This window comes from Acanthochromis polyacanthus, chromosome 12 (assembly GCF_021347895.1).
Source record: "Acanthochromis polyacanthus isolate Apoly-LR-REF ecotype Palm Island chromosome 12, KAUST_Apoly_ChrSc, whole genome shotgun sequence".
In the NCBI taxonomy this organism is placed as follows: domain Eukaryota; kingdom Metazoa; phylum Chordata; class Actinopteri; family Pomacentridae; genus Acanthochromis; species Acanthochromis polyacanthus.
In genome coordinates, this window is record NC_067124.1 from 13,325,628 (window position 1) to 13,352,820 (window position 27,193).

Below are 27,193 nucleotides of genomic sequence, written 5' to 3' on the forward strand. Positions count from 1 at the left end.
TATAAAATTTAAGCCATAGAATTTATGACAATACAAAAAGACAAATGTTTGACTGAAATGTGGCAACTATCTGAGCACAGGATGAAGTCCATTTCTATGTTGATGCAAGAGCTGAAAACTGAATGTGACTTAACAGGACGCTTGTAATCGTGATACTATATGTAAAGAAAATAACTTGCATAACATTACTGACTTCATCAATTTAGTCAAGTAATGGCATTCTCTCATTCAGACATCGGTCACTTTTATGTTTATGTTCTTTATGGCTTCACTGATTGGACTGGACAGCAAAGGATTTAATAAGAAACAAAAGACCCAATCTAAACTAGTTTATTTAACTGTCCACATTACTAACAGCCTGGTCTGATGACGATGTGTGATGTAAAATAAAAGTATTGAGAACAGTTGCTATGCAACAAATGATTTAACTGAAGCCTATAAACTGCATCTCTGAGGTAAATAAATTTACTGATGCAACTCTCCTGCTTTGGAGATGCTCATATAGATCCTGCTGCTGAATGATGCTGCAGATATTTAATAAACTCAGAGGAAATAGTCCTACAAAGCAGCTGGAAGCAACAAACTAAACATCAGCTCGGTTCTATTTTTGTCAAAACCCAGATTACATTTACTTATTTATTGGCGAGTCTCCTTAATCTGACCTGCTCCGTCCTCATCACAGTAATTATGGACATTATAGTTTATAACTGATGTGAAATCGTACGGCAAAGTAAATGAAAAAGGAGTTTTGTGATTTTGGCTCACAAACTGTGTCTTCTGCTCTCTGTGATGTTTTCAAACCAATATTGGTCCATATCGGTGGTGAAATGTGGAAAGAGCTTTTTTCTGAATCGCGTGGTAAATGTCCCAGCCTGCAGTTCAGACTGGTGCTGTGTTGAAACTGACACAGAAAAGCTTCTCTGTCTGACCAAGTAAGATTCCTGTTGCATTTTTTCTGGAATGGTGACCATTGTACTCATTCATCTATTTAGGTGACGTTGAGAATGACGTTCATTTTATGTTTTACTGTCTTGTATACAGAGATGTAAGGGAGGTACTTTTCAGTAAGATGTCATCTGTTTATTTTGATTTCTTTTGAATGGATGACCATGAAAAACTAGAGTTATGTTTTAGAAGGAGAACCTTTTTCATGTCAGAATTTCTTTGCCAGACCTCTGATAAAAGGCAACATATTCTGTTTGAGAACTGAGCAGCAGAATAACGTGTGCATTGGATGTATTGCTGTGATGCTGGCATACTGGTGTCTTGTAAACTCATGAAGGTTGGGCACGCTTGTGTGCATGAAACGAAGAAGAAATCAATCAATCGATCATGAAGCTGACATGTTTACTTGCTTTCAGATTAACAGAAAGAACCGCATGTCTGAAAGGAGCATTATATAACATCCAATGCAAAAGACCAGTAAATTATTTCCACCAGAAAAGCAATGCAGCTTGTTGCAAGAATAGGAAGAAGATTATCATGTACCTCAGTACAAACTGTTCAGAAAAGGTGTGCAGCTCGTACCGTCCCTGTTGTCAGCTTTGGATCCATAGCAACACTCTAAATGTGTTTGTTGTCCTGTTTCAGCCAAAATGTAACTACTCCCCTTCATATAAAGTTCACTCCACTGACAGACCTGCAGTAATAGCTCACCCTCATAATCTCTCTGCACACGCAAACAGTTTTAAGCACTTTGCTGAGTTGCCAAGAGTTTCAATCTCCTGCTACTTGGCTCAGTTTCTGTTTTGTGTGTGATCATGCAAACAGTGACTCAGAACTAAGCTCTCCTTGAAACATCACCTCCCAAATGATGTATTTGGATGTCGTGATGGGACCAGAGTCAGGGAGCTCACTCAGCACTTTGGATCCGACTGTTAGTCCACTTACATAACTCTACCAGTGTTTCACCCAACTCCTCTGTCTCCCTTCTGTCTGCCCGCTGGTTCCTGATCCCCCCTCTCCTCACCAAGCATCCCATAATTTCACTGTTACTTAACTCTTTACATCACTGCTGGCTGGTAACCACGGAGAATTAACCTCACGCCCAGGAACTGCCCGAATGCAATGAGCTGCTCCATTCAGCTCTTTGTGCCCATTCATCCTCTTGGCTTAGTGAAATTATACACACAAACACACTCCCACAGTGGCTCTGCTCTGTCAGTGAGGAAGTGTTTAAAAAGAGAGTTCAGTAGAGAGACCACCAGAGTGACTGACGCTGAAGGACGACACTGAAACAGGAGGAAATAAACTGACAGAGAGAACTCCAGATGTTGACAGTTTATACATTTAAAATGGAAAGTTAAATCTGTTATAATAATCCATCATACCAGCAGATGGCAGCACTGACCTAAAGCTCTTCTGCCCTTGAATGACTTGTATATGTTAAAGACACATGACTATTGTAGCTATTACACAGCACCGCATTTCAACATTGGATTTTGCAAGTGTTGCACTGTTGCCTCCTGTATGTTGACAGTCTGTTTCTGACAAGGACAAGTGTGACTTTGTCTGCTACAGTCAATGACTGTGCTTTGAAAGTTTCAGATTTTTTTTACTATCAAGTAAAAATCTTTGTCCCTTAATACCTATAATATGGATGAAAAACAAGTTAAGACTCTAAACAACACGAAATCCTTGTGAATCTAACACAGATTCAGCACCAGAGAATAAGAAACGTAAAGCAGCGACAGCGACGTGCAGCACAACACAAAGAAACCCAAAACTCATGTGAAATTTCTCCAACACTGAAACTTAACTGGATCTAGTACGCTTCATATATGCTTTGCAGAACTGCTGCAACTAACTGTAGTACAGGGCACCATACTGTGCTCTTTTAACTTTCCTTCAAAACATTTTTATGTAAACAGGGTTGAACAGCATGCAATCGGATGTCCCTCCATTAATGAACTGAACAGAAAGGTAGTGCCCCCACCCAGGAAGGGCAGAGTCTTTCCTGCATTGAGGAATTTTTGGCACGTTTCTATATAGGTATTATTAGCCAGTCAGTCACAAGTGTAAAAATGATAGGATTTAGGAAAAATTAATGTTTTTTTAGCCAGTTTTGTTCATTGGAGTTTCATTTTCTCAAAGATAGAGGACATTATTGTTTATCAAGTGAGTAGAAATAACAGGAAAATGTACACATTTATTTCAAACAAGCTCACACAGACTCACTGCGTTTACTATATGTGAGCCAATCATGTTTACTGTCATAAATAGTCAACCCCAAAGGCCCTTTAGGAGCCAGAAACAGCGACTGAACACATCAACAACATTCAGAAACATTTTCCTGAAGGAGGTGCAGTATTCATGATTACTAAAAGTCAGATGAGCATTTTCAGAAACTATTTACATTAACTTCACTACAATAATCCTTGAAGTTTGAATCTGCAGTAGATGGTGAGCACCACCTCTGCATCATATGTGCAAACTTTCATTTCAGTTGTGCAAAGCAATCAAAGGTTGCTCAGCACACCTGTCCTGCTCACCAGATCTGACTTCCTGTGACTTCTTTTCCAAACTGAAATTCAAATTGAAAGGTTACCATTTAGACACACTGTAAGACATTTAGCGGTCATGGCAGATGGTGCTTGAGTTAGTTGCATAACAGGACTTCCAGGAAGCGCTACAAGCATTGCAGAAGCACTGAAGCACTGTGTTGCTGCACAAGGCAGTGAATTTTCTGGTACTGCGTTAGATTTTTATAGCTACAGTTTTGCAACTTCTTGATCAGCCATCAACGTATTGTGGTAGTTGGAGATGTCATCCAGCAGGATAGTCAGAGACACGCAATACTAATTTCTCTTCTGTTGATGTTTAGCTGTTGTTTAGCACTTGTACAAGCAGAATGTGAGGGTTGATCGGTGTCATATTTGTCCTGGGTCCACTGGGACTGGACGGCTAGGTTTAAAGGGACAGTGATGGGTGAAGAGTTGAACATTTTGCTTTAAACATGGTGTACTTATGTAGCGGTCTCTTTGCATACACACCAAAAAACAAAGAAAAAAGCTGACTACTGTAAAAGAATGCTTTGGTAAACATCTCTCTTTCAACATGTCATTCCTTGCTCTCTTGTCCCCACATTTCCTCTCTGTCTCTGCTGCTAATTATAAAAAACCTGTGATAGACTGATGACCTGTCCTCCATGGTCTAACCTGTCTCTTGTCAAATGTCCACTGGGATAAGCTCCAGTCCTGCAGGACTCTGGGAAATAAGTGGGTTTAGAAACTAAATAGAAGGATGGATGAAAAGTAGAGGCAGGTCTGGAATTATTCAAGGTGAGAAACTCCATCAGTATCCCAGATAACTTAATACCTTCCTCTGTGGCTCTTATATATAGTAGAGAATGAAGGGACCTCCCTGTTCAATATAATACAAGGAACTGACTTCACGCTCAAGGCTTGGACAGGGTGTCCTTGGGAGGTTCTTTTCCTGTAGTTTGTAAGAAAGTGGCATTTTTTTTAAATCACTGCTGAACTGACTCTTTGCTCTGGTGCTGTTTAAGTGCTTGGCATCGTGAAAGTCTCTACTGACATGTTGTATTCACCTCCCTCCTCCTTTCCTGATTGTTCCTCAGGGTCTGAAGCTCCTGCTAAACAACAGGTAGCAGTGTTGTATTTCAAAGTACTTTGGAATTGCAAGAGAAACAGGAGAAGATGGTGAATTTATCACTTGCTGTATCTGTCAATAGTTTTTGTTTCTCAATAAAAACAATCTAGACTGCAGTGTGATTAGCCCTGCAACACAAACAATCAATATTCATTCATCTTTCATGTAATATCCATTAAATTAAAAGTGTCTGCTGGCTATCTGGCCCAGACAGGCTGTAAACAGATGGTAGATGGGCCACTGCTACATTCTGACCGCTACAGATAAGAAATAAGTGTCCTCCTGCTCAGTGGGGGAGAAGGATGATGGTGAGAGGAGAGGGAGACATGAGAGGCAGAAAGTGTCCAGTGAGAGCTCTTCTGTTTCACACACTGCCCGAGGTCCCCTGGAGCTGCTTTACTGACAGGATGTGACATTAGGAAAGGGTCACAGAGTTGGACATTTTCTCACAGCGACACAGCCTCATTCCATTCAGTGGCATTTTAAAAAGAAAACTCAAGACCTACCTGTATAGTGAGACTTTTAATTGATTTGATAGATTTATACATTTGATACTCTTCTTAGAACTAATCTTATTCATTGATTTCTCCATTTATTCACTTAGTCTGTTTAACGTACAGTGTATTACTTCATTTTTATCATTTCGTATTCTGTTTTTTATCATCTTTGACTTCTATTTCTTTGTCTCATCTCTGTTTCAAAAACAGATATTTAATTTATTTTATCTATCTTATTTTGTTTAATTTTATCTCATCTGGCGTTTCCTCATATATATTTATATAAGAGAGCGTTTTCTCAGTTCCTCAATCCCTGCATTTTAGAGTCCTTTAATTCAAGCATGACATTAGGGGTTGGGTTGGACGGTTGTTTACACTGTTTCATTGCATTTTTAATCGTATTTGCATGTAAAATGTGATATATAAATACAGTCTGCTTTACTGATTCTCACATGCGCTATCATACTCAGTATGCAGTATTTCTTCTACGTTACTCCAAAACCATTAAAAATTGCTGACTAGTGTTACTGTAAATATATAACTGGGTTCAATTCTGATGTTTGACTTGATGGACTTGTAAAGGGGAGCATTTTGGACATATGAATTATGTATCTATGAACACACTGCTGATGCAACAAAGCCAAATGGATTCCAGGAAGTTTCTCTACCAGTGATTAGAACGTGTGCATGCAACATTACCAGTAATGGTCTCTGCATCCCTGTAGCTGCTCGTGAACTTGTGGACAGCGGCGGGGAGACACGCCTCACTGACATACTCCTCTTCTTCCTCCTCCTCACGGGCCAATCGGAGCCCAGAGTTGTGCAGTTGAGATATGTGTTCCTGATTAGGGGGCGGGGCGGAGGAGCAGGTGTGGGGAGTCTGAGTCCTCGGGTCCAGCTTGGCGCCGAGCGGTTACCGACTCAAAACAGGGCCAGCCATGGAAAAAAACTTAGACCCAAGAAAACAGGAGCAGGTTTGCCCTGAGTGCATTATCAGAGAGGACAAAAATGATCAGGTGGTCTCAGCAGCACTGGACAGGTGGAGGCAGCTGCTGAACCAGAACCACTCACTTGATTGTAAAGAGAAAATTCATACCTGAAAGAGAGAAGAGAAAGACGGTTAATTTACATCATATTTTTGATTACAACTTACAAAATGATGCATCAATAACACAAGATTCTGTTAAAAAAAAAAACAACAACTGTGACCTTTATAATTAATGAAACACTAACAGAGTAAACAAAATTCCCTGTGTGTTTCCCTCACTCACACCAGGGCAGCAGTCGTATTTATAGACACCATAGCAGACTCATCTGCATGGTGGGGGACTGGCAGCAAGCAGAACTCATGCTCGAGTGTAGATAATTATAGTCTGACCTCAGATTGCACTGTTATCAGCTGATTAGGTAAACCTGTATAACCTAATGTGATCTAATTAAACAGCGATGAAATAAATAATTAGCAGATTATGATCGGACGTTTTTTGACGCTTTGCCAGTCAGGCTGTGATTCTACTGGTGTAAATGGTTAAGTTAAACTGGACTGGATCATGCTGAGGTGTTTCTAATATTCTGACAATATTTGAAAGACCTCTCAGCATAAATGCGCTTTAGTACAACAGCACCAACAGCCTAAATTAGTGTTTATTGAATACTGCATGGCTGCTACTGAGCAAGTATTGGTTGGCCCTGTTGAAAAAGCCCCTATTGTGTGTTTGCAGGGTCATCATTTGATTTTTGGGGTCTAGAAGAAAATGTTTACATACTTTCATGTGCAAAAAACCTTTTCCTCATGCTGTACATTCCTGCTAGCCTAGCCGCGCTAGACAACCCACGGCAACGAATTTAATTCTCTGCCAGGGTGGGTCTAGTTACCCTCCATAAGGCTGGAGGTTGGATGCTCCTAAAACTGGCCGGCCCAATCACCATGAAGTGTAGAGTCAGAAGGCGGGCGTAACTAAGTGACGACAGAGGCGCAACGATTCTTACAGAAACAACCGGAAACAACTAGCCTAGCCGCGCTAGACAACCCATGGCAACGAATTTAATTCTCTGCCAGGGTCGACAACAAAAACGACAACAGTCGTTGAGCTCCATTAGCACCGACTCTGAATAATGTTTCTGTTAACATGTCTGTAATATACTTGAGCTTCACCCATTGACTGTATAAATAAGGCTTCACCGAACTACAGCATCCTCTGATTTCCGGCGCTCTGGGAGCATATTCGTTGCGCTGATTGGTTGTATACCTACCCAATTGCTGCAGAGTGATTTGATAGACAACCTTTTAGCCCGCCTCCCTCCCTGTCGAGCGTGCCTAGACCCTTGCGTCTTCAGAGCATGGGTCTAGCGCGGCTAGGCTACATTCCTGCAGCACCTCTTCTCACGCTCCGTCTACCCCTTTTTAACTCCTGTCTCTTTAAAGCTTCTCCTAAAAAGCCAAGTCTGTTCTGATTGGTCAGTCGGCCCCATGAAAGTGAGGTAATGTTGGTTGTATACCGTGAAACAGCCCTAGTGGGATAATAATGACAAAAGCTGCTCATTCATTGTTGTCAGATTTGCCAGTAAGTGGGCATCATGCAAATGTGTTACATTGTGATGCAGATAAGTAATGGAAGAAAAGTCTGAACTATAAATGAGGCTTTTCTGGCAGGAAAGAAGTAGAATAGCTCACTTTGATGTGAACCTTCCCCTTTGGAAGTCTGTAGACCTTTCACATGCACAAAACAGCAATATAACACATTAAAGTATGAGCCTTCTAGAAGAGTCATATTTTTTGAGAAACAAGTAAAGTGACCTAAAAGTGCACAATCTTCAGATTAATGTAAAAGATCTAAGTCTGCTTTCAGCTAGAAGATTTGAAGTTGAGTTCTATCTCTGACCAATTTTATAGTATTATTCTTTGATCTCAGAGTCTTTTTGACTTCTACTTGCTTTTTTTTCAGTTAATATTTACTTGTTTGTTTGGTTAAGTTTAACCACCAAAACTAGGATCATGGTTTAGGTTACCACATGCTGCAAAGCCACATTTTGTAGGTTTCCATGATGACGACCCCATCACAGATTTTACATGCAGTTATTCACACAACCACAAGACTTTGACACCATTATTGGGATTACTTTATGTTTAAAAACCATTAGAATGGATGAACACACCTACTGGACGGACAGACAGTTGGACAGATAGATGCTTTGTTCATCGACTGGGCGATATGAAAGGGATCCAGTGTCTCACATGCTACTTTTCATGAAAAATAAGAAAAACAATGCACAAAAGAATGTGCTATTAACACATAAATCATGCTGGTTGAAGAAATGAAGTGCAAAAATTGTAGGTATGTCCAATAAAGGTGCAAAATTGCTGGTATTTACAATAAAAAAAGAGTATTAAAGTGTAAGTATGTGGTGGAGGACTCTACTGGACCACATGGATGGGAATGATGAGTGATGGTTACAGTCATTTGTTTGGCTGATAAAGTCCAAATCAAATGCTTGAATGTAAATTCTGCAACTGTATCAATGATAAAAAGAAACCTGGCCAACAAGCTAAAACACAGAAAAGGGTAAAACACAGCTGCATCCCTCAGCAGGCTGCCAGCTCAGCATAACAGAGGAACTTAGCCATGTTCCTATTAATAGCTGAACCTTCAAAACGCACACAACAACCCTCAAGATGAGCCGTTTGATACTTCAACTCACTCTGTCATTAAAAAAAAAACAACAACAACAGCACAGCTGCGCTTTTGTTTCACCACATCTTCCGGTTCTCTACTTTCTGTCTTCTACACCTAAACTAAACCTCTGTACACCTTCTTTCACTCCTGTATTTATCCACACCCATCGTTTTATTTCTTACCATCATTTTTTTCCACCCCAGTCTCCTCTTAGACTTACTGACTCAGATCTTATGAGCATTGTGGGAATTTAGGTCACAGTGTTTCCATAATTTAGAAGTTAGAGGACGTCCAAATGCCCAAACACTGTTGCTAATGACAACAAACCATACAGTCACTGCAAAACATATGCCAGGGTACAGTTTCCACCACAGGTCAGGACCTCAATGTTTCTGATGACCGAAATAAGACGTTTCTAAAGTGAGCACCAGGCTGGGGGAAATCAGGAAATCTTTTTTTTCTGTTCCTGCAAATAACTGATACCTTAGGAATCCAGCTTATTGTGCTAGAGTCTGTGGATGTTTTATTCTTTCAGAGACTAACACTGCAATAAAAAATAAAGCCTCCGCAAAAAATACTGTGCAAGTCAGAATATGCCACGTTTAACAGTTTTCTTCCAATTTTGCTATCAAGGATAACAATATGAATGTAGTTTTTATTATATACCCATAATGCTGAGCAAACAGTGCTATATTTTCAAGCTAAATTCCAGTAACATCAGGGCCAACATTATCAGGCTTTACTGTGTTATGGCCACAACATTCCCACAGGGTGGAAATAACACAGCTGGGTTGGGTTCAGTGGAAGTGGAAGATTTCAATGTGCTGATGGAGTCGACACATTAGTAAATGGAGCTTTTTATAATTTCTTTAGCCTTGTTTTCTTTACGTCACAGCCTAAAAATGTGTGTTACTATAGGACTGATCCAGTGGATTTCTCCTCATTCTAAAATAGTGCCAAATTTGTTCCTGTCCGTTATTACTAATTTATAAATCCAAACAGATGAAGCATCGTCCCTCCGCTGATACTGAATCTATTCTCATAAAGTGTAAAAGCAAATTTTCCAACAAGAATCATCACTGTTTTAAATTAACAGTCAGGTAGAGTAGCTGCCAATAAGAATATAAATATGTCATTTCTGTTCTTCCAATCCTAGCTGCTCTTGATGATCCTTCATACCCCTTCGTTGGTTCACATAAAGACAAAGCCTGGTCAGTCTTTGTCTGCAAGAAGACAAACATATGGTTTGTCAATGCTTTCTGTTAATCAGTTACTCCTCCTGACTGTGCAACTATGTGGACATTACAACACAGACCACAGATATTCATTCTCAGCTCCTCAAACAGACCAGAGCTGCACCACCCAAACCTCCTACAGTAACAGTAAAACCTTTTTCCATCCACCCCACAAAGTCGGAGTCAAGTCCAACTCAGGGGATCTAACTATTGTGATGTTGCAACTTTGCCTCCCTCTGACCTTTAGATCCTGAGCAACACAAGCAAAGTAAAAACCTCTGACATCAAGCATTTAAAACAGACTAAATATCCACAACATGACACATATGCTCACATGAAAAACATCCCAAGGCTCACACAATCTGGTGATCTGGTAGAATTCAAGTAAGTTATGATGTCATCACACAAGGGAGTTAATGCATGCCCTATGGCAAAGACACCACAATATTCTTGGTACAGTGAGGAAAATGTAGAATAAACTCACAACGGTACAAAGCTCTGGCCTCTCAGTGTTGAACTAGCATCATTAGAGTTCCAATATATTCAATAAACCAACAGCATGATGGTCTTTGCTAACAGAAAACTGACTGATTCTAAATAATTGAGGGATAAATGCTAATTATCACTACACAAAGAAGCTGAAATGCCCACAATTGACCTTCTGTGCATCAACTAAATCATCATTCTACCTATAAAAAACACCACACTGCACTGATAAACATAATGCATTTCCACTTAAATGTCAGTTAACCCACCTGAAATTTTAGAATATCATCCTTGAGCAGGAAACAGGACCAGGACGTGCTCCTCAGCCCATAACCAGACTGACAGATTGTCTGAAAGTTCTATAAACATTAGCCTGCGCACCGCTGAGCACCATGGCAGTCAATATATCAGTTAACAATACATGTGCATGCAGCACTTTTCAGCAGCTGAGTGCTCCGATTTGTCCTTGCTGGAGGGAATTTCATTACTTTCTACGGCAGATAAAGCAGAGCACTTTGACCCTTGGCAGTACAGTTTCAGTGCTTTAATAGGTACTGTATGCACACGTGTTCTGGCTAATGGAACATATAGCTCATACACAAAAAAGCACAAAAAAGCAGACAAAAGAACAGAGGAAGCAGCAGATTGACCAAGCTAAAGTGCATCAAAATGGTTTAAAAAAAGAGCACAGAAAAGTGAAAGATTATAAAACAAGAAGAGCCCTCAGAGAGAGCAGTACTCCACCAAGGCTGCTCAGTCGGATCATTTCTGTTGGAGGAAATCTTTAATAAATAAAAAATGGCCTTGCGTTGAGCACAGGTGTGTTATGCATGTGTACATTATGTATGGATACCGAATTGCATGAGCTAAATATGTGGCACGTAGCGGGAATTGATGAGACTCAGAAACACCCCCACAATTTAATCAGCTGTTCCTTGTATCATTTATGACGGGCAAGTCTCGATAAGTCTGCAGCAATCGATTCGTAGTAGGATCACAATCATGTGATCGTCAGCAGGCAGCTGATGCAGTGTTCACTTGTAGTCATAGTTACAGTGACGCTGTGTCACAATCTCGCAATGATACAGAAATCTTTAACAAATCTGTGGATCTAAACTACAAGCCGCCTCACTGCCAAAATCTAATCAGCTGGTCTTTGTGTCATTTCTGACCTTTCCTCAAAAGTTCATCCAAATCCGTTAGTCTGTTTTTAAGTAATGTTGCCAACAGACAGACAGACAAACAAACCAACACCTACCGTCACATAACTCTAATAAGAGTGCTATAAGTCTGCAAAAAATGTAAATTAAATTTTATTTTACTCAAAGTGCTAGTTCACAACATAATTCATCTTCTACTGTAAGGTGTTACAAAATATAAAGAAAAATTCAATAATTTTCTTTTAAACAAGCATTTGGTAACAAAAAAACAACTCCTTTTAACAAGAGGAAGCTTTGATATAGTCAGGTCAAGACCTTACAATAACAGAGAGAAACCCGACAATATAGGATGACATGCTGTCTGTAGTAGAAGAGTGTATCTGTATGCTGTGACTGATGTTCTATAAGCTGGAGCTCTAACACAGGAAACACTCTGCAGATCATAAACAACTTTCTATGAATGTTCGTGGCCATGAAATGCTCCGGGGGCCGCTCGTTGCCAGAAGGAAGGAAGCTCAAAATGGCTCCGAGACATATTATAGAAACTGTTTTTTTTCCTGTCTGCCCTGAGAAACAGGTCAGCGCCTCAGTGACAGATGGATGAGGTTCATGCTCCTGCTCAGTCTTTGGAAATTAAGAGTCAAATGTAAATGTGTAACAATCGTCACATCACCATGGAGATAACATCAAAAAGTCCTGCAACAGAAGCACCGGATGAAGCTGAAAGAAATCAGCAGACCAGAGCAAACACGAGCTACGAATAAAAGCTGAAATGTCAACATTATTCTGTTGTCTGTTTACACATCAGCTGTGTGTTAAACAGGATAAAAGCATAAAAGGGGTCATGCACTGTTCAATTAAAGGTATCTGAGAAGAAGGAAGAGTACTAAAGGGCTCAGTCTGCTCTCAAATGTCTCTTTAATTCCCACTAACTAAATAAAGTTAAGTATAATTTACCCACCATTCTGATCATGTGAAAGTCCCTCAGATTTGTCACCAACTTCAGCCAGTTTGCTATATAGGTTTTACATATTAACAATAAAATTTTTTTTACAGTATATGCAAAAAAAAAACAAACATCACCTTACTTTAACTAAGTCGGCTTTATGAAGCATTTTTCCTCTTTAAAACTCAACAGGAATGCCATTGACAAAAAAAGTTTGGATGATGTTGTAAATTAGGGTCAGTCCAGGATGGAGCCTTCCTGTCAGCCACTTAAAGATCAATGGATCCAATCAATACCCCATTATCCTGCACATGACAACAGACACAATCAAAACCAATCAAAAAAAAAAAAAAAAAAAAAAGGATGAGCGACTGAACAAAACTAAACAAACTCACTATATAGAGCTAATAGCAGCACTAATGTGACTACTCTAAAATTATTTCATTTCATTCAACTTTTTTGAATTGATGAGTCCAGAACTACTATTTTGTGTCGATCTGGAATAATAGTGAACAAGGCTCTAGTTGCTCAGTGGTTATTTGGTGGTTAACTGTCACACTGCCTCAATTCATTCATCTGTGAGTCTCAGTCACTGATTAACATTCAGCTTACATCAAGTGTTTCCAATTCATGTTTTTCCAAGCTGTTACAGTTAAACTGGAGCTCCAGAGAGGCCTCTTAAAACACACACACACACACACACACACACATACACAGTTTATCCCTTTCTGTATAGGGGGGAAAGCAGCATCTAACTTTACTGATGAATATTAAACCACCTGCTGTTTTCATTACAAAGCAAGAATTTTATCATAGCGGTTAAATAATTATAATTAAGATATGAAAAAGTATTGTAGTAATTCAACACATACAATAAATTATGTTTAACAATATGATGGAGTTCAACTGTAAAAAAAAAAATCTGATAATCAGCAGCCACAATGGTGTGTAATTAAGTCAACAAAATTGCTGTTCGTTAAAACTTTAAGAAGAGAAACTGTGAAGGAAGAGGCAGAAAAGTGTAGTCACAGTAGTCTAATGATTATTCCCATAGCTGTAGATTTCTTATTGTAACTTTTAAAGCTGAAATATACAACATTACAAAAATGTAGATGTTTTACTTCATACTACAACTGTAAGGATGACACTGCATAAGTTATTGATTAATAGTCATGCTAATGTTGACATGATCAGCTATAGATACTATCCAGACTTTGGCTCTCTAAAGGCAGTTAATCATATTTTATTACTGCTTTAGGCCTGTGATCAGATCAGACAGACTTCTGTCACAAAAACACAAGCTATTACAGTATAATGTCATGCTGGGTTCTCCAATGTCCCAATTAGCCAGATCAGCATTATTTAATGGTCAGAAAAAGAAAACATATTCCAGACTTCCATGCTGTTGAAATGTATTGCTCGTTGACAAACGTTGATGAATGTCATAAATTGCTTCCCCCTCTTTGGTTTCATTTCATTCCATGTTGTCTGTACATTTGTTCAGAACTAGCAGGTCTTTTCTCAGGCACAATAAAAAAAGAGAAAGGATCGTCGGTGTTACTGATTAGACCTCGTCCACCCTCAGGACAGTCCAGAGACTGAGAACTTTTCAAAGCCATCATGCACTTTTCTGTTAGTCCACATATCGGCACACTTTGCAGAGGGACATGCCGACTGCTCAGAGCGAAATTACTAACATACAGGGTGCCCCCCCCAATCCAATAAGATGTCTTTAAAAAATGTAAAAAGCATACCTAGTAAGTGTAAGCCTATTTTTAGCCCACTCTGTATAAACATAGTTATCCTCCACAAAATGTACACAAACCAAGCATGGATGGCGTGAGGAGATAAAATCTGCAAGGAAGTTTATTTGTAAGTGACGGCATCTGGCTGCTTGCTAATGTGATTATTTCCTGCATGTTTGTAGTCAAATGTCTGCATATGATTTAGAGATGTTTAAGGCTTTGGATAAATGTATGAGCCCTGTAATGTCACAAACAGAGAGCATCAAACACTGGTCCAAATTCATGTTGTCTCCAGGCAACATATGCTGCCATCAAAGGGTGTCCGTTTATTCCTTTGTATATCATTTGAATTCCTGTGACCTTCTGTCCATCCAGAACTACAGCGGTGACGTCAGTGGAGTCTGTGAGGCTCCATATTGCATACTTTTTAAAACTTTAAGTGCACACTACAGCTGCCATGACAAAGTCCATGCTGTTTCATGCAGTTCCCATACAACTGGGATCCACTGCTCTGTCAAAATAATGTGCTGTAAATTAAGCGGGCTGTCATCTGTTTGTGCACTGTAAAACTTTAAAATCCGATCAGGTGCAGTAGGACATCTGGGTGTTTCTGCCATACTACGCATTTGGACAAACTAAATCTTTACCTGGTGTACTATATACAGTATATATATCAGAGCACAGCCAGTGTTTAGACCTAAGGGTGGAGACTGAACCAGACTGAACCTGGTTAAAATCTCCTCCTCTCCACTTGGCACACACATCAACTCTGCCCAACTTCAACCTGAACAAACATCTAATTAACTAAAAACTGCTTATATGTGCAGGGATTGTTTAAAATACAGTTTTTGATCCTTACAGATGAATAAAGGAGACGCACCACCAGCACAGAGAACCTAAAGCCCAAATCACTGTTAAAAAAGTGTAGTTTGAGTAAAGACCTGCTCCGTCCTGTTGAGCTAATCTCATCACTAAAGCACGTCTCAGTCCTTGCTGCCTCAATGACGTGATCTGTTGATGGTGAGTGGATCAAAGTTTAGATAAAAGGATAGTGAATAAAGGAGAAAATCTCCCTTCATGTCCATTCACTGTCTCTGACGTACTTCCTCCAGCTTTCAAAGCTCTCAAAGGCTCATAGCAACAAGTCCTTTGTTTTCCTGCAGACTCAAATCCAATCAGCTTGTTGTCAAACACAACAGATCTGATGACATTACTCACAGAGTCTCAGTCTGACTGTCTTTACAGGAAAGAGAGGCAAAGAGGAAGACAAAGGGAGAAGTTGAGGAAAATGAGAAGACAGAAGCTGTGATTTTAAAACCCTTCAGGTCAAAAGGAGGTTTCCCTTCCTGTAATCACCTCAGTGTTGTACCAGCCAGAAGTTAATGTTTGTTCAAGAGCAAAGTAGAGTGGAAACGTGATGCTGATGGATGCTCATGACTGTACGGTGCAGCCTGGTTAAAGGCTTTCATAACACTCAGCAGAAAAGAAGAAACCGCATGCAGGAGGAACGGATGGTAGAAGGAAGAAAGCGACGAAAAAGCAGAGGGACAGATAGATGCAGGAATGGATGGAAGAGGCAGAGAGACAGAGACTTGAAGGAGAATCAAAATATCACGTTTATAGTTGTTACAGAAAAGACATCACAACCAAAAGCCAAACGTGCTGTGAGACTGCAGAGTTAATCCTGCAAGGACTGACCAAAAAAGGCAAAGATGTCTTTTTAAAAATCGCGCTATGAATCAGTCCTGTCCGGCTGCTTTTATCATAAAGTTCTCCACTACCATCCCAGGCTTTTCCACTGTTCTTCAGTCAGCAGCAGAACAATGTAAGGTTGAGCTAAAGAAATATTAGCACATTGACTTGGATCTGAAATTAATTCTGAGCATTTGTGGCATCATTATCTGACCTAGTTAACATCCATCCTGCATTACCTCTACTGAACAGACAACGTACTGTTTGCATGGATCGCTTCAGCTCGAGTCATTCTAACCTCCAGATGTTTAAACAGGCAGCAGCAGAACTTCACTTCAGTTCAGTGAGCTGCAGCACTGACACTAAAAATAACTCTTCCAGTTTGCCATGAAGAGGTTTTGTTTTTTGCGTCCACGATTTACTACCTAATCAGATCATAATAAGTCACTACCACCATGACCAAAATCACACCAAAGTAAACATTCTGGACCATCTGCATGGAACCGTTTTCTATTTTTTTAGTTTTTACACATGTATAAAATGATTACAGATTTGTTTTTACAGGCTGTATAGTGCTTGTTTTATTGTTTTAGTTTTTGTTTCATTATGTATAACACAACATGTGTCGTCAGTTAGAAGCTTTACAACACATCAACTACGCTTGTGTTTGCCAATACAGTTAAGAAAAACGTGATTACTGAGATAGACGATCTGGTGTGACACAGGACTTTTAGTTTCCATCCATCCATTCTCTGTACACCGTCTAATCCTTATTAGGGTGGCGGGGGGGCTGGAGCCTATCCCAGCTGACTCAGGCGAAGGACTTTTAGTTTTATCCAGAAAATATTATTTTCATCCTACTACACACGTGGACAAAATTGTTGGTACCCCTCAGTTAAAGAAGGAAAAACCCACAATTCTCACTGAAATCACTTGAAACTCACAAAAGTAACAATAAATAAAAATTTATTGAAAATTAAATAATCAAAATCAGCCATCACTTTTGAATTGTTGATTAACATAATTATTTAAAAAAACAAACTAATGAAATAGGGCTGGACAAAAATGATGGTACCCATAACTTAATATTTTGTTGCACAACTTTTTGAGGCAATCACTGCAATTAAACGATTTCTGTATTTGTCAATGAGCGTTCTGCAGCTGTCAACAGGTATTTTGGCCCACTCCTCATGAGCAAACAGCTCCAGTTGTCTCAGGTTTGATGGGTGTCTTCTCCAAATGGCATGTTTCAGCTCCTTCCACATATGTTCAATGGGATTCAGATCTGGGCTCATAGAAGGCCACTTTAGAATAGTCCAACGCTTTTCTCTCAGCCATTCTTGGGCGTTTTTGGCTGTGTGTTTTGGATCGTTGTCCTGTTGGAAGACCCATGACCTGCGACTGAGACCAAGCTTTCTGACACTAGGCAGCACATTTCTCTCCAGAATGCCTTGATAGTCTTCAGATTTCATCGTACCTTGCACACTTTCAAGACACCCTGTGCCAGATGCAGCAAAGCAGCCCCAAAACATTACTGAGCCTCCTCCATGTTTCACCGTAGGGACAGTGTTCTTTTCTTCGTATGCTTGGTTTTTGAGTCTATGAACATAGAGTTGATGTGCCTTACCAAAAAGCTCCAGTTTGGTCTCATCTGTCCAAAGGACATTCTCCCAGAAGCTTTGTGGCTTGTCAACATGCATTTTTGCAAATTCCAGTCTGGCTTTTTTATGAGTTTTTTTCAGCAGTGGTGTCCTCCTTGGTCGTCTCCCATGAAGTCCACTTTGGCTCAAACAACGACGAATGGTGCGATCTGACACTGATGTACCTTGGCCTTGGAGTTCACCTTTAATTTCTTTGGAGGTTGCTCTGGGCTCTTTGGATACAATTCCAACGATCCGTCTCTTCAATTTGTCATCAATTTTCCTCTTGCAGCCACGTCCAGGGAGGTTGGCTACTGTCCCGTGGGTCTTGAACTTCTGAATAATATGAGCCACTGTTGTCACAGGAACTTCAAGCTGTTTAGAGATGGTCTTATAGCCTTTACCTTTAAGATGTTTGTCTATCATTTTTTTTCGGATGTCCTGGGACAATTCTCTCCTTCGCTTTCTGTTGTCCATGTTCAGTGTGGTACACACCTTTTCACCAAACAGCAGGGTGACTACTTGTCTCCCTTTAAATAGGCAGACTGACTGATTATGAGTTTGGAAACACCTGTGATGTCAATTAAATGACACACCTGAGTTAATCATGTCACTCTGGTCAAATAGTTTTCAATCTTTTATAGAGGTACCATCATTTTTGTCCAGGCCTGTTTCATTAGTTTGTTTTTTAAATAATTATGTTAATCAACAATTCAAAAGTAATGGCTGTTTTTGATTATTTAATTTTCAATAAATTTTTATTTATTGTTACTTTTGTGAGTTTCAAGTGATTTCAGTGAGAATTGTGGGTTTTTCCTTCTTTAACTGAGGGGTACCAACAATTTTGTCCATGTGTGTATACACTTTAGTTCAGAGGATTTATGTGTGTCAGAAATGATGAGACAGAATAAAGATTAGGTTTTAGCTTAGATATTATTAATTGTGAATAAACTGTAGTTAGAGTCAATGAACCAACATATTAGTCCAGTAATGATCCGGCAAAGAACAGTCAGAGTCCAAATGTAACTGATGGAAATAAACAGCAGTGACAGTGAAGAAAACAGCAATTAATTGTTGGTTTAACTTCTTGTAATGCAGTTTCAGGTGTGTTAGCTTTCATCAATTTTTTAAAAATCTTTTATTGTAATTTTTTAAAACATTTTTAAAAGTTTCACAATGAGTCCAGATAGTTCTTTCTCAACAACTGACTATAGTGTACTGTAAAATGAGTTCATATTCAGGGCCTCATCCATAAAAGCAACCTTTGATTTGTTCTTTTAAGGATTTTTCTTTGAACATAGAAGATAATCAGTCTCTAGTAAACCCACAAGTGCTGACATAACAAATACCATCATCAGCATTAACAAATGTCTGTTTCCATTCCTAAGAAGAAGGCCCTTTCTGACTTATTGAAGTTTTTTGATCTCACACAACTACTGCGTCATTTTGAATAAATGAGTCTGTGTTTGTGTGTTTGCTACAGACAGAGAGGTCACATCAGAACAGACTCTTCAGCTCATCAGACAGTAATTCTGTCCGTCAGACATTCAAGCTGCACGTTGAGGTTCTGCTTCTACTCGTCTGTCTGCAGACTTGGTGGTAACATTAAGGTGCTGCAGCAGTCAGACAGTTTGCAGACCTTCAACAGATCATGTGCTGCTAGTTGGCAACGCAACTGGAACCTTATTTAGCTCCTTCGGACTGTGGCTGAGAAAGCTCAGCTGCAGGCTGATGAAAAGCAACACTTACTCTATTAAATGCTTTTTAAGGCTTCTCTTCTAAATGTTTCTAAGTATCACTATGCAAACAATAAAAGCACTCAGAGAGCGCAGTACTCCACCAAGGCTGTTCATTCCTCCATATGGCATTCTCAGAAATGCTGCTTTTTATTTTAGAAATACAACATTTGTTTATCAGTTATTGAAAATCAGAAATCACAGCAGTATAGAATGTGTTCATTTAATATAGATGTACCCACAAACATAATGACCTTGCACTGAGCACAGGCGTGTGTATGTTATGTACAGATACTAAATTGCGTTATCTGAATATTTAGCGGGAGGTGGGAATTGATGGGACTCAGAAACACCGCCACAGTTGAATCAACTGTTCCTTGTATAATGTTGGATGGATAAGTTCCGATAAGTCTGCAACAGCCGATTTGTAGTAGGATCGCAATCATGTGATCGCCAACAGGCAAGTGATGTCGTGTTCACTTGTTGTCATAGTTACAGTGACGCCATGCTGCTATCTTGCAATGATATATTTATCTCTGCCATTTGTTGTCATGTTCTTCTCACTGTCTTACTGGCTCCTTTTGTATGTATGTATATTTATACTTTTTATCTATTGTCTTATTTGTAATTTGCACCACAAGAGTTGTCTTTTAATTTTGTTTGACACTGTGTGTGTATAATGACAATAAAAGGTATTCTATCCATTCTATTCTATACAGAAATCTTTAACAAATCCGTGGTTCCAGACTATAAGCCATATCACTGCCAAAATGTAATGAGGTGGTCCTTGTTTCATTTCTGACCTTCCCTGAAAATTTCATCCAAACCAGTTAGTCCAGTTTTGAGCCATGGTGCGCACAGATGGAATAACAGACTGGCAGGCATACATACGCCAATAGTTGCATAAATCTGCTGCGTTTCTTGACGGAGTAATAACCTGCAGTTAGTTGCATGTCAGTAGAAGCCCAAAGTGACATCAGTGAGAGTTTAGCATACACTGTGCTACAATGACTGGTCCGGTGGGTTGTCTTCATTTATATTACTGTATAGAGTCATTAATAAAATATATACACAGAACAAAAATATAAATGCAACACTTTTGTTTTCACTCCCATTTTTTATGAGATGAACTCAAAGATCTAAAAATTTTTTCCACATACACAATATCACCATTTCTCTCAAATACAGTCTAAGGCACACCTGTGCACTAATCATGGTGTCTAATCAGCATCTTGATATGGCACACCTGTGAGGTGGGATGGATTATCTCAGCAAAGGAGAAGTGCTCACTATCACAGATTTAGACACATTTGTGAACAATATTTGAGAGAAATGGTGATATTATGTATGTGGAAAAAGTTTTAGATCTTTCAGTTCATCTCATAAAAATGGGAGCAAAAACAAAAGTGTTGCGTTTATATTTTTGTTGAGTGTAGTAATATATACATACTTCTCAAGCCTTCTCTAAGTGGTCTGCGTCTTTTTATCTTTTTATCAGAAACTTTCTAATATAAGGTTTGCAGAGGTAAATTTTAGCTCAGTTGACTAATTTGGAAAAACAATACAGAATTTTTGGGGCCGATACTGACACTGACTTTCAGGCTGGAAATTTAAAAAAAAAAAAGATATAGCAGCACACACATATATATATATATATCAATAAAAGACAAATAATACACGTTGGAGTCATCAGGTTTCCAGTGTTATTTTGCAAACTAGTTTTGAGCTATTCAAGAAGACACTACTTGACTCCGCACCACCGGCTGCTTTGCTACATGTGCTGCAGGACAAACTGTGCCATGACACTATTTCTAATTTACCTGAAGCATCTTTTTCTGCATTATGTTCTACACACACACAGATATATGTCAATTTATCTATGACAGGATAATATCAGCCCACTAATATAGTGTGTTATTTTTCTTACAAAACCTTCAGATTCAGGTGTGATTCATGCAGGTGATGATCCAGGTTGTGGCTGTGATAATCCAGCAGCTTTTTAATGAGTGAAGGCAGGTTTACTCTGATGAGATTAAACTGAGCTCAGTCTCACATTAATCTTATTAAAAAAGTGCCACAAGCCGCCGTGAAGGCTGAACATTTCACCAACATGTGAACGGACTCTTTTCTGCACATCCAGGAGTCCACATGCTGCCTGTAGTAGAGCTGCTCAGCTGATGATTTATGGGGGAAAACGGATGATTATTTAGAGGTAAAGCTCTGATAAAGTGACATGTGAAGCGGCATCGGGCAGCAGGCTACACCCTGAAGAACCGCTAATATCAGATCACACCGTGTGCTTCTGCACCTGCTGCTAAAACAAACCGTAGGATCAGAAAAAAATCGACCAGAAACTTTCACAACTCACCAAGTCTTTCTTACCGCTTCAGTGGCGCAAACTTCCCCAAAAAAGTCCAAATTAGTCCGTTTTTTGGCGACCAGCAGCAGATTGTAGAGTAGTTCAGTCAATGCGAGTCCGAAACGAGCCGGTTGTATCAGAGAATCAGTTCCATATCAGGCAGAAAATCAGCGTAAAACTCCGGTTTCAGCTCCACAAATAAGCCAAGAGAACCAGCACAGAATGAGATTCAAACAAACTTTGTCTGTTCTCTAAACTTTTGCAGCTTTTTCTGCTTCCTTATCAGGAGTCAGTGAGCCCCTGATTGAAACAAAGCTGCTGAGTGGAGCTGCGACAAGGTGGACGAAGTATGAAGCTACATCCGGTCTGACGGATTTCAAAATAAACTACATTAATATTATTTTTTTATTTCAAAGTATCATTTACTTCCTATTTTTAGGACTATGTTTTGATCACAGTACACATGCTGAGCTGTGTTTACAAAAACATTGAATTTCATTAAATAAATCCCTTAGAAAGGAAACTTTCTGCTTTTTTTGTGTGTCAGAATTGTTCTGGAACACTGTTAGTGGTCTTAGGAGAAAGCTGGTAGTTTGCAATCATGAAAATGCAATTTGAACACAAAGACAAAGACCAATCCTGTAGAACAATCTGAAATATTTTCACTTCAAGTTCAAAAACTTTGTGTTACATTCAATTTGTATTAAAAATATTATACAAAAATAATCTTGATTGAGGGCTGCACAGTAGGGTAGTGGTTAGCACTTTCGCCTTGCAGCAAGAAAGTCCCCAGTTCAAGGCCCGGCCTGGGCCTGGGATCTTTCTGTATGGAGTTTGCATGTTCTCCCTCTGTATACGTGGGTTTTCTCAGGGCACTCCGACTTCCTCCCACAGTCCAAAAACATGCTGAAGTTAACTGGCTATTCTAAATTGCCCGTAGGTGTGAATGTGAGTGTGATTGTTCGTCTGTATATGTAGCCCTGCGACAGACTGCCGACCTGTCCAGGGTGTCCCCTGCCTTCATCCGAGTCAGCTGGGATAGGCTCCAGCACCCCCGCGACCCTAGTGAGGATAAAGCGGTGTATAGAGAATGGATGGATGGCTGGACTTGTAGCACTTACATCTTATTCATTTTCTACCACTTACTGTTAATTCGACTTACAACACTTGCTTTGTTTAATCTGCTATTCTTCTTTAAAAGTTGTGTCATAGTCCACTGCTATGCACCAGAACACCAAGTCATATTCCTGGTATTTTGAAAAACACCTACTTGGTTATAAAACGAATTCTAATTCTGATTTGTAAAACAATGTAGGCATTGCAGTTGGAAAAAACAGTAATTGAACTGATCTCTTTTATTTTGTTCAATGACAAGCGCTCAAAGGAAGTAATACTCTTAGTGATTTTGTGTAACTTTACCTTTGTGGAAGCATGAAGTTGCACTGAGAGAATTTTCCCTGTTGTTCCCCACACATGCTGCAGATTTAAATGGACTCATGTTATTCCTTAACCTGATTCAGATTGCTTATTTGGGCTTTACTGAGTTTAATTTCGTCTTTTCTTCTGCAAAAGCTTCATTTTCATCGGCTGATAATGGCCTATGAGCTGCTTCAGTTTGGAAAACTATCGTAGACTCAAACACTGGTTCTTCGTCAGTGCTATTAGAAATATCACTGTAGTTAGTTTCTCACTGATCCCAAACTCCACTCAGGAGGATGTCACGGTGCCTCGTGTCTGATGTCATTCATTGAAACCGGTTTTAATCAGTGGATGACGTCATTCTGCTCTCTCAGGCTTTTGTCACACTGCAGCCCTGAACTGACTGAACTGATCTACACAAAACTCTGAATCATTGAAACACTCCAGTCTGTCAGCAAGTACAAGTGTGTGTGTGTGTGTGTGTGTGTGTGTGTGTGTGTGTGTGAGGGGTGGGGTGTGATGGTTCAACAATGAGCCTGTAATATACCATGCTGTGGCATTCATGCCCTGAAGACATGGGTTTTGGTGTCAGCCAGTTGAACACTAGCGTAAAAAATGGAGAGAGCAGCGCAGTAGTAGTATAATTGCAACCACTTTAAAATAATCTCTAAAATGTAGTTAAATCATTTTTTAGCTTCTGATACGTCCATGTGGTCTGGAGATAAATAAATCTGCTACACACAAGCTGAAAAATACTGCTCCAGCTTACAGAACCACACCTGGAATAAAATCTTGCAGCGTTTATATATTTATAAATCCAGTCAGATAGGCTAAAAGATGCCTTTTTAATACACTTTTCATTGTCTATTTTTTCACAAATTTGATCATAAAACAACATTTTTTGCTTCTTTCTCCTCTAAAACTAATTTCTGTCATCATATCTGCTCCTTCTCGCCATATTTAAACTTGTTACATCTTCATAGGAACAAAGAACCAATATTTTAAGTCTTTTTGTATCTCTCCTCCATGTTGTAGTGTTCATTCCGGTATCTTAGCAACGCAAGAATGTTCCATTTAGAGGGAGTTTGGGGGAAACCCCATAAAACACTTTCAATAAAATTAGCATTTTACTTTAATAATACTTGCAAATAAATTGTTTGGATAACTGAAATTCACTTCTAAATACAAATAACATCACTAAAATGGGAGTATTTAGCCTTTTTTTCATGTAAAGAATCCCATACCTCCCTGTTTTAGTTTCCTCTCCGGAGCCCATCAGCCTTCCGGTAACAAACAGCGGGTTGTTGAAGAGGAAACTTCCAACGTACTTTGATAGTAAGTGTTGAAACAGCAGCAGAACCTTTACTGTGAGTTTTTGGAGGCTTTTTATACTTTAATTAAGTTGATTTCAGTTTAAATTGGGCAATTAACGCCTGTCTTGTTAAAAGGGAATAAACTACAAGGCTATTTCTGAACAGACGACGCCGTTAGCGGGCAAAAATACAAGCAAACCAACTGGTATCTCGAATTTGAAAATTTAAATTAATGCTGCACCAGTTTCTCTCAACCTAAACGTTAATTTTGTACTTTAAACATGCACTTTTAATAAACACTGTAGTGTCTTATCTTACTGGCTGGACATAAACAGCGTTCTACATCGGTTTTTGCTCCCTCACCAAGCAGGTACCAGGTGTTTGCAGCTAATTATAGTTACTACAAATCAGCGGTCACATTTTACAGGAGGAGCTTTTATTCGAAGAATGGAAGTCATAGAAGTCCCTAATTTGGTGAATCTAACATGAAGAGAGAGCAATATCAAACAAACTATAGAGAAGTATATATATATATATATATATATATATATATATATATATACACACTTCTGCTAACTGTCTCTTGATAGTGATTTAAATAAATGAATGATTTTCCAATGCAGTCATGCATTTAAAAAAAACAAAGTGTGGATCTTTACTGACAAAACATTTCAGTCAGCATGATGTTTCTGCAGAATACCGTGAAATGAAAGACGAGTGTCTATTTCAGTTTTTTTTTATTTCAGTCTATTTTTATTGTCAAATTGTTTTTCAACTTTGTATATTTCACTCTTTATTTTATTGTCTTTCAACCTTTATTTCCTTATTTATGCCTGTTTTTTGCTTATTTACTATTACTACTATTATTAGCATTTTTTTGCCCTGTGTTTATGGTTTTACAGTCTGTTTTTCTTTTGTTTCACTTGTTCCTTCCCGTACTTGGATGTGGCACTTAATTTTTTTTACCTAGTGTTGTGGTACTAATTTATTTTGAATATCTTTTACCAACGTTTTATGTTGTTAAATGTTCTTCCTGAGTATCTTTCTTTTTCTTTTTTGTCTTGCCTGTGAAGCACTTTGTAAATTTGTATATTCTGTTTTTTTAAAAAAAATGCTATATAAATAAAGTTATTATTATAACATTCCAACACACAGTTTTATCATATAGGTCAGGGAATATTATTGAATGATTCTTCTAATGTCTAATTGTTCTAACTTTAATCTTCTTGATTTTTTTATTTACAACAGATGGAGAACTTCATCCTGTATGAGGAGCTCGGTGCAGGAAGCAGCTCTATTGTCTATAAAGGAAGAAAGAAGGGAAGTCTCAACTTTGTGGCTATCATCTGCACAGACAAAGCCAAGAGGACAGAAATCACTAACCATGTGAGATGATGTTTTCCACTTTCTGAATTTGTTAAGGCATCTGTAACATTTTCAATATTCTTAAATGCTAATAATATAAGCAGCCTATGCAGAAAGGTCTCTCTTGGACATCAGCAGTTTGGATCCTTTGTCTATTTTAAACTGAATGAATCCTCAGATCTTGTAGTTGCGAATAAAGAATACTCCCCGTATAGGTATGTTTGGTTCTCTCTCCTGTTAGGTACGTCTCAGCCGTGATCTGGATCATCCAAATATCGTCTCTTTCTATGAGTGGTACGAGACAAGTAGCCACCTGTGGCTGGTAGTGGAGCTCTGTACAGGTCAGTGATCGTTTCTGGCAGTTGTGATGAACAGTCAGATATCATGAGATGTAACAACTTAATGCAGGTTTTCAGGATATGGATGAGTAACGCATTTAAACATTGAAAGGATTAAAAAAAATTGTAAATACCTTTATATTCTGTTTTTTGGAGTAGTTTTTAAACTGACTGGTTTTTTAAACAATTCAGCAGCTATCGACATTGGTCTGAATATTTTGGCTCTCTTGTGCTGACTTTGACGTTATTTTCCTCTCCAATGCCAACCTCTTTCTTTTCATCAGGTGGTTCACTGGAGTCCATAGTTGCTCAGGATGGAAGCCTGCCAGAAGATGTGGTGAAAAGGTTTGGATGGGACTTGGTCAAAGGACTGAAACACATCCATGAATTAGGAATCATTTTCTCTGACCTGACCCCTGCTAAGGTTTGTATCTGCATTCATGTGTATGTAAGATTAAAAGTATAACAGGAGTATTATTATAGTCATATGAATGCAGCATTTCTCCTCCTTAGGTCCTACTGGATGGTAGTGGCATTCTGAAGTTTGGGAGCTTCTGTCTGTCCAAGGCACATGGAGAGACACTGGAAGATTTCTTTATGTTGGTCAACAAGGAGAACTTTGACAACCTGAGGAAGCGATTACAAGGTCAAATTACTGTTTTTTTACATTGCTCTTGTATACATTAAATTATTGATTAATGGAGAAGTTAAGCTGTTAGACATGCAACTTTTGGTGGATCCCGTTGAATTAGGACACAGCATACACAGAATCCTACAGAAGTGTGGACACCCTTGTGCAATATTGCTTCAGAGTCAAATGACTCAAAACTGCAACATGTGAAATATATTTTTATTTCTAAGTTGACAAACTGACTGTACCAGAGAGTACCTGTTATCTATCTGCTCAGCTTATGTTGCAGTCAACACATTCACCCTCTCTGATCACGTTGTGAATCATCCTGAATAACTCCTTGTCA

The 27,193-nt window shown here is 39.0% G+C and overlaps 2 protein-coding genes across 4 annotated transcripts in view; one reads left to right on the plus strand and one right to left on the minus strand.

The window, feature by feature from the left end:
* The window catches only part of LOC110966537 (trafficking kinesin-binding protein 1-like), a 165,709-nt gene that overhangs the window by 40,257 nt on the left and 98,259 nt on the right, over nucleotides 1–27,193 (minus strand). Inside the window, exon 1 of one of the 2 annotated variants that reach the window (XM_022215930.2) lies at nucleotides 5,808–5,931. The exons of the other annotated variant lie outside the window; for it this stretch is intronic. The gene's annotated coding sequence lies outside the window, so the exon portion shown is untranslated. Of the gene's footprint in view, nucleotides 1–5,807; nucleotides 5,932–27,193 lie in introns of those variants that run through there. 2 annotated transcript variants of the gene reach the window in all.
* Nucleotides 24,451–27,193, plus strand: part of ulk4 (unc-51 like kinase 4) — a 104,667-nt gene continuing 101,924 nt past the window's right edge. The window contains exons 1-5 of one of the 2 annotated variants that reach the window (XM_022190426.2): nucleotides 24,451–24,535; nucleotides 25,762–25,899; nucleotides 26,120–26,219; nucleotides 26,501–26,640; nucleotides 26,730–26,862. In XM_022190426.2, coding sequence (XP_022046118.2) covers nucleotides 25,762–25,899; nucleotides 26,120–26,219; nucleotides 26,501–26,640; nucleotides 26,730–26,862 — 511 coding nt within the window. In that variant the 5' untranslated portion in view covers nucleotides 24,451–24,535. Of the gene's footprint in view, nucleotides 24,568–25,761; nucleotides 25,900–26,119; nucleotides 26,220–26,500; nucleotides 26,641–26,729; nucleotides 26,863–27,193 lie in introns of both variants that reach the window. The other variant, XM_051957419.1, reaches the window with a different exon arrangement.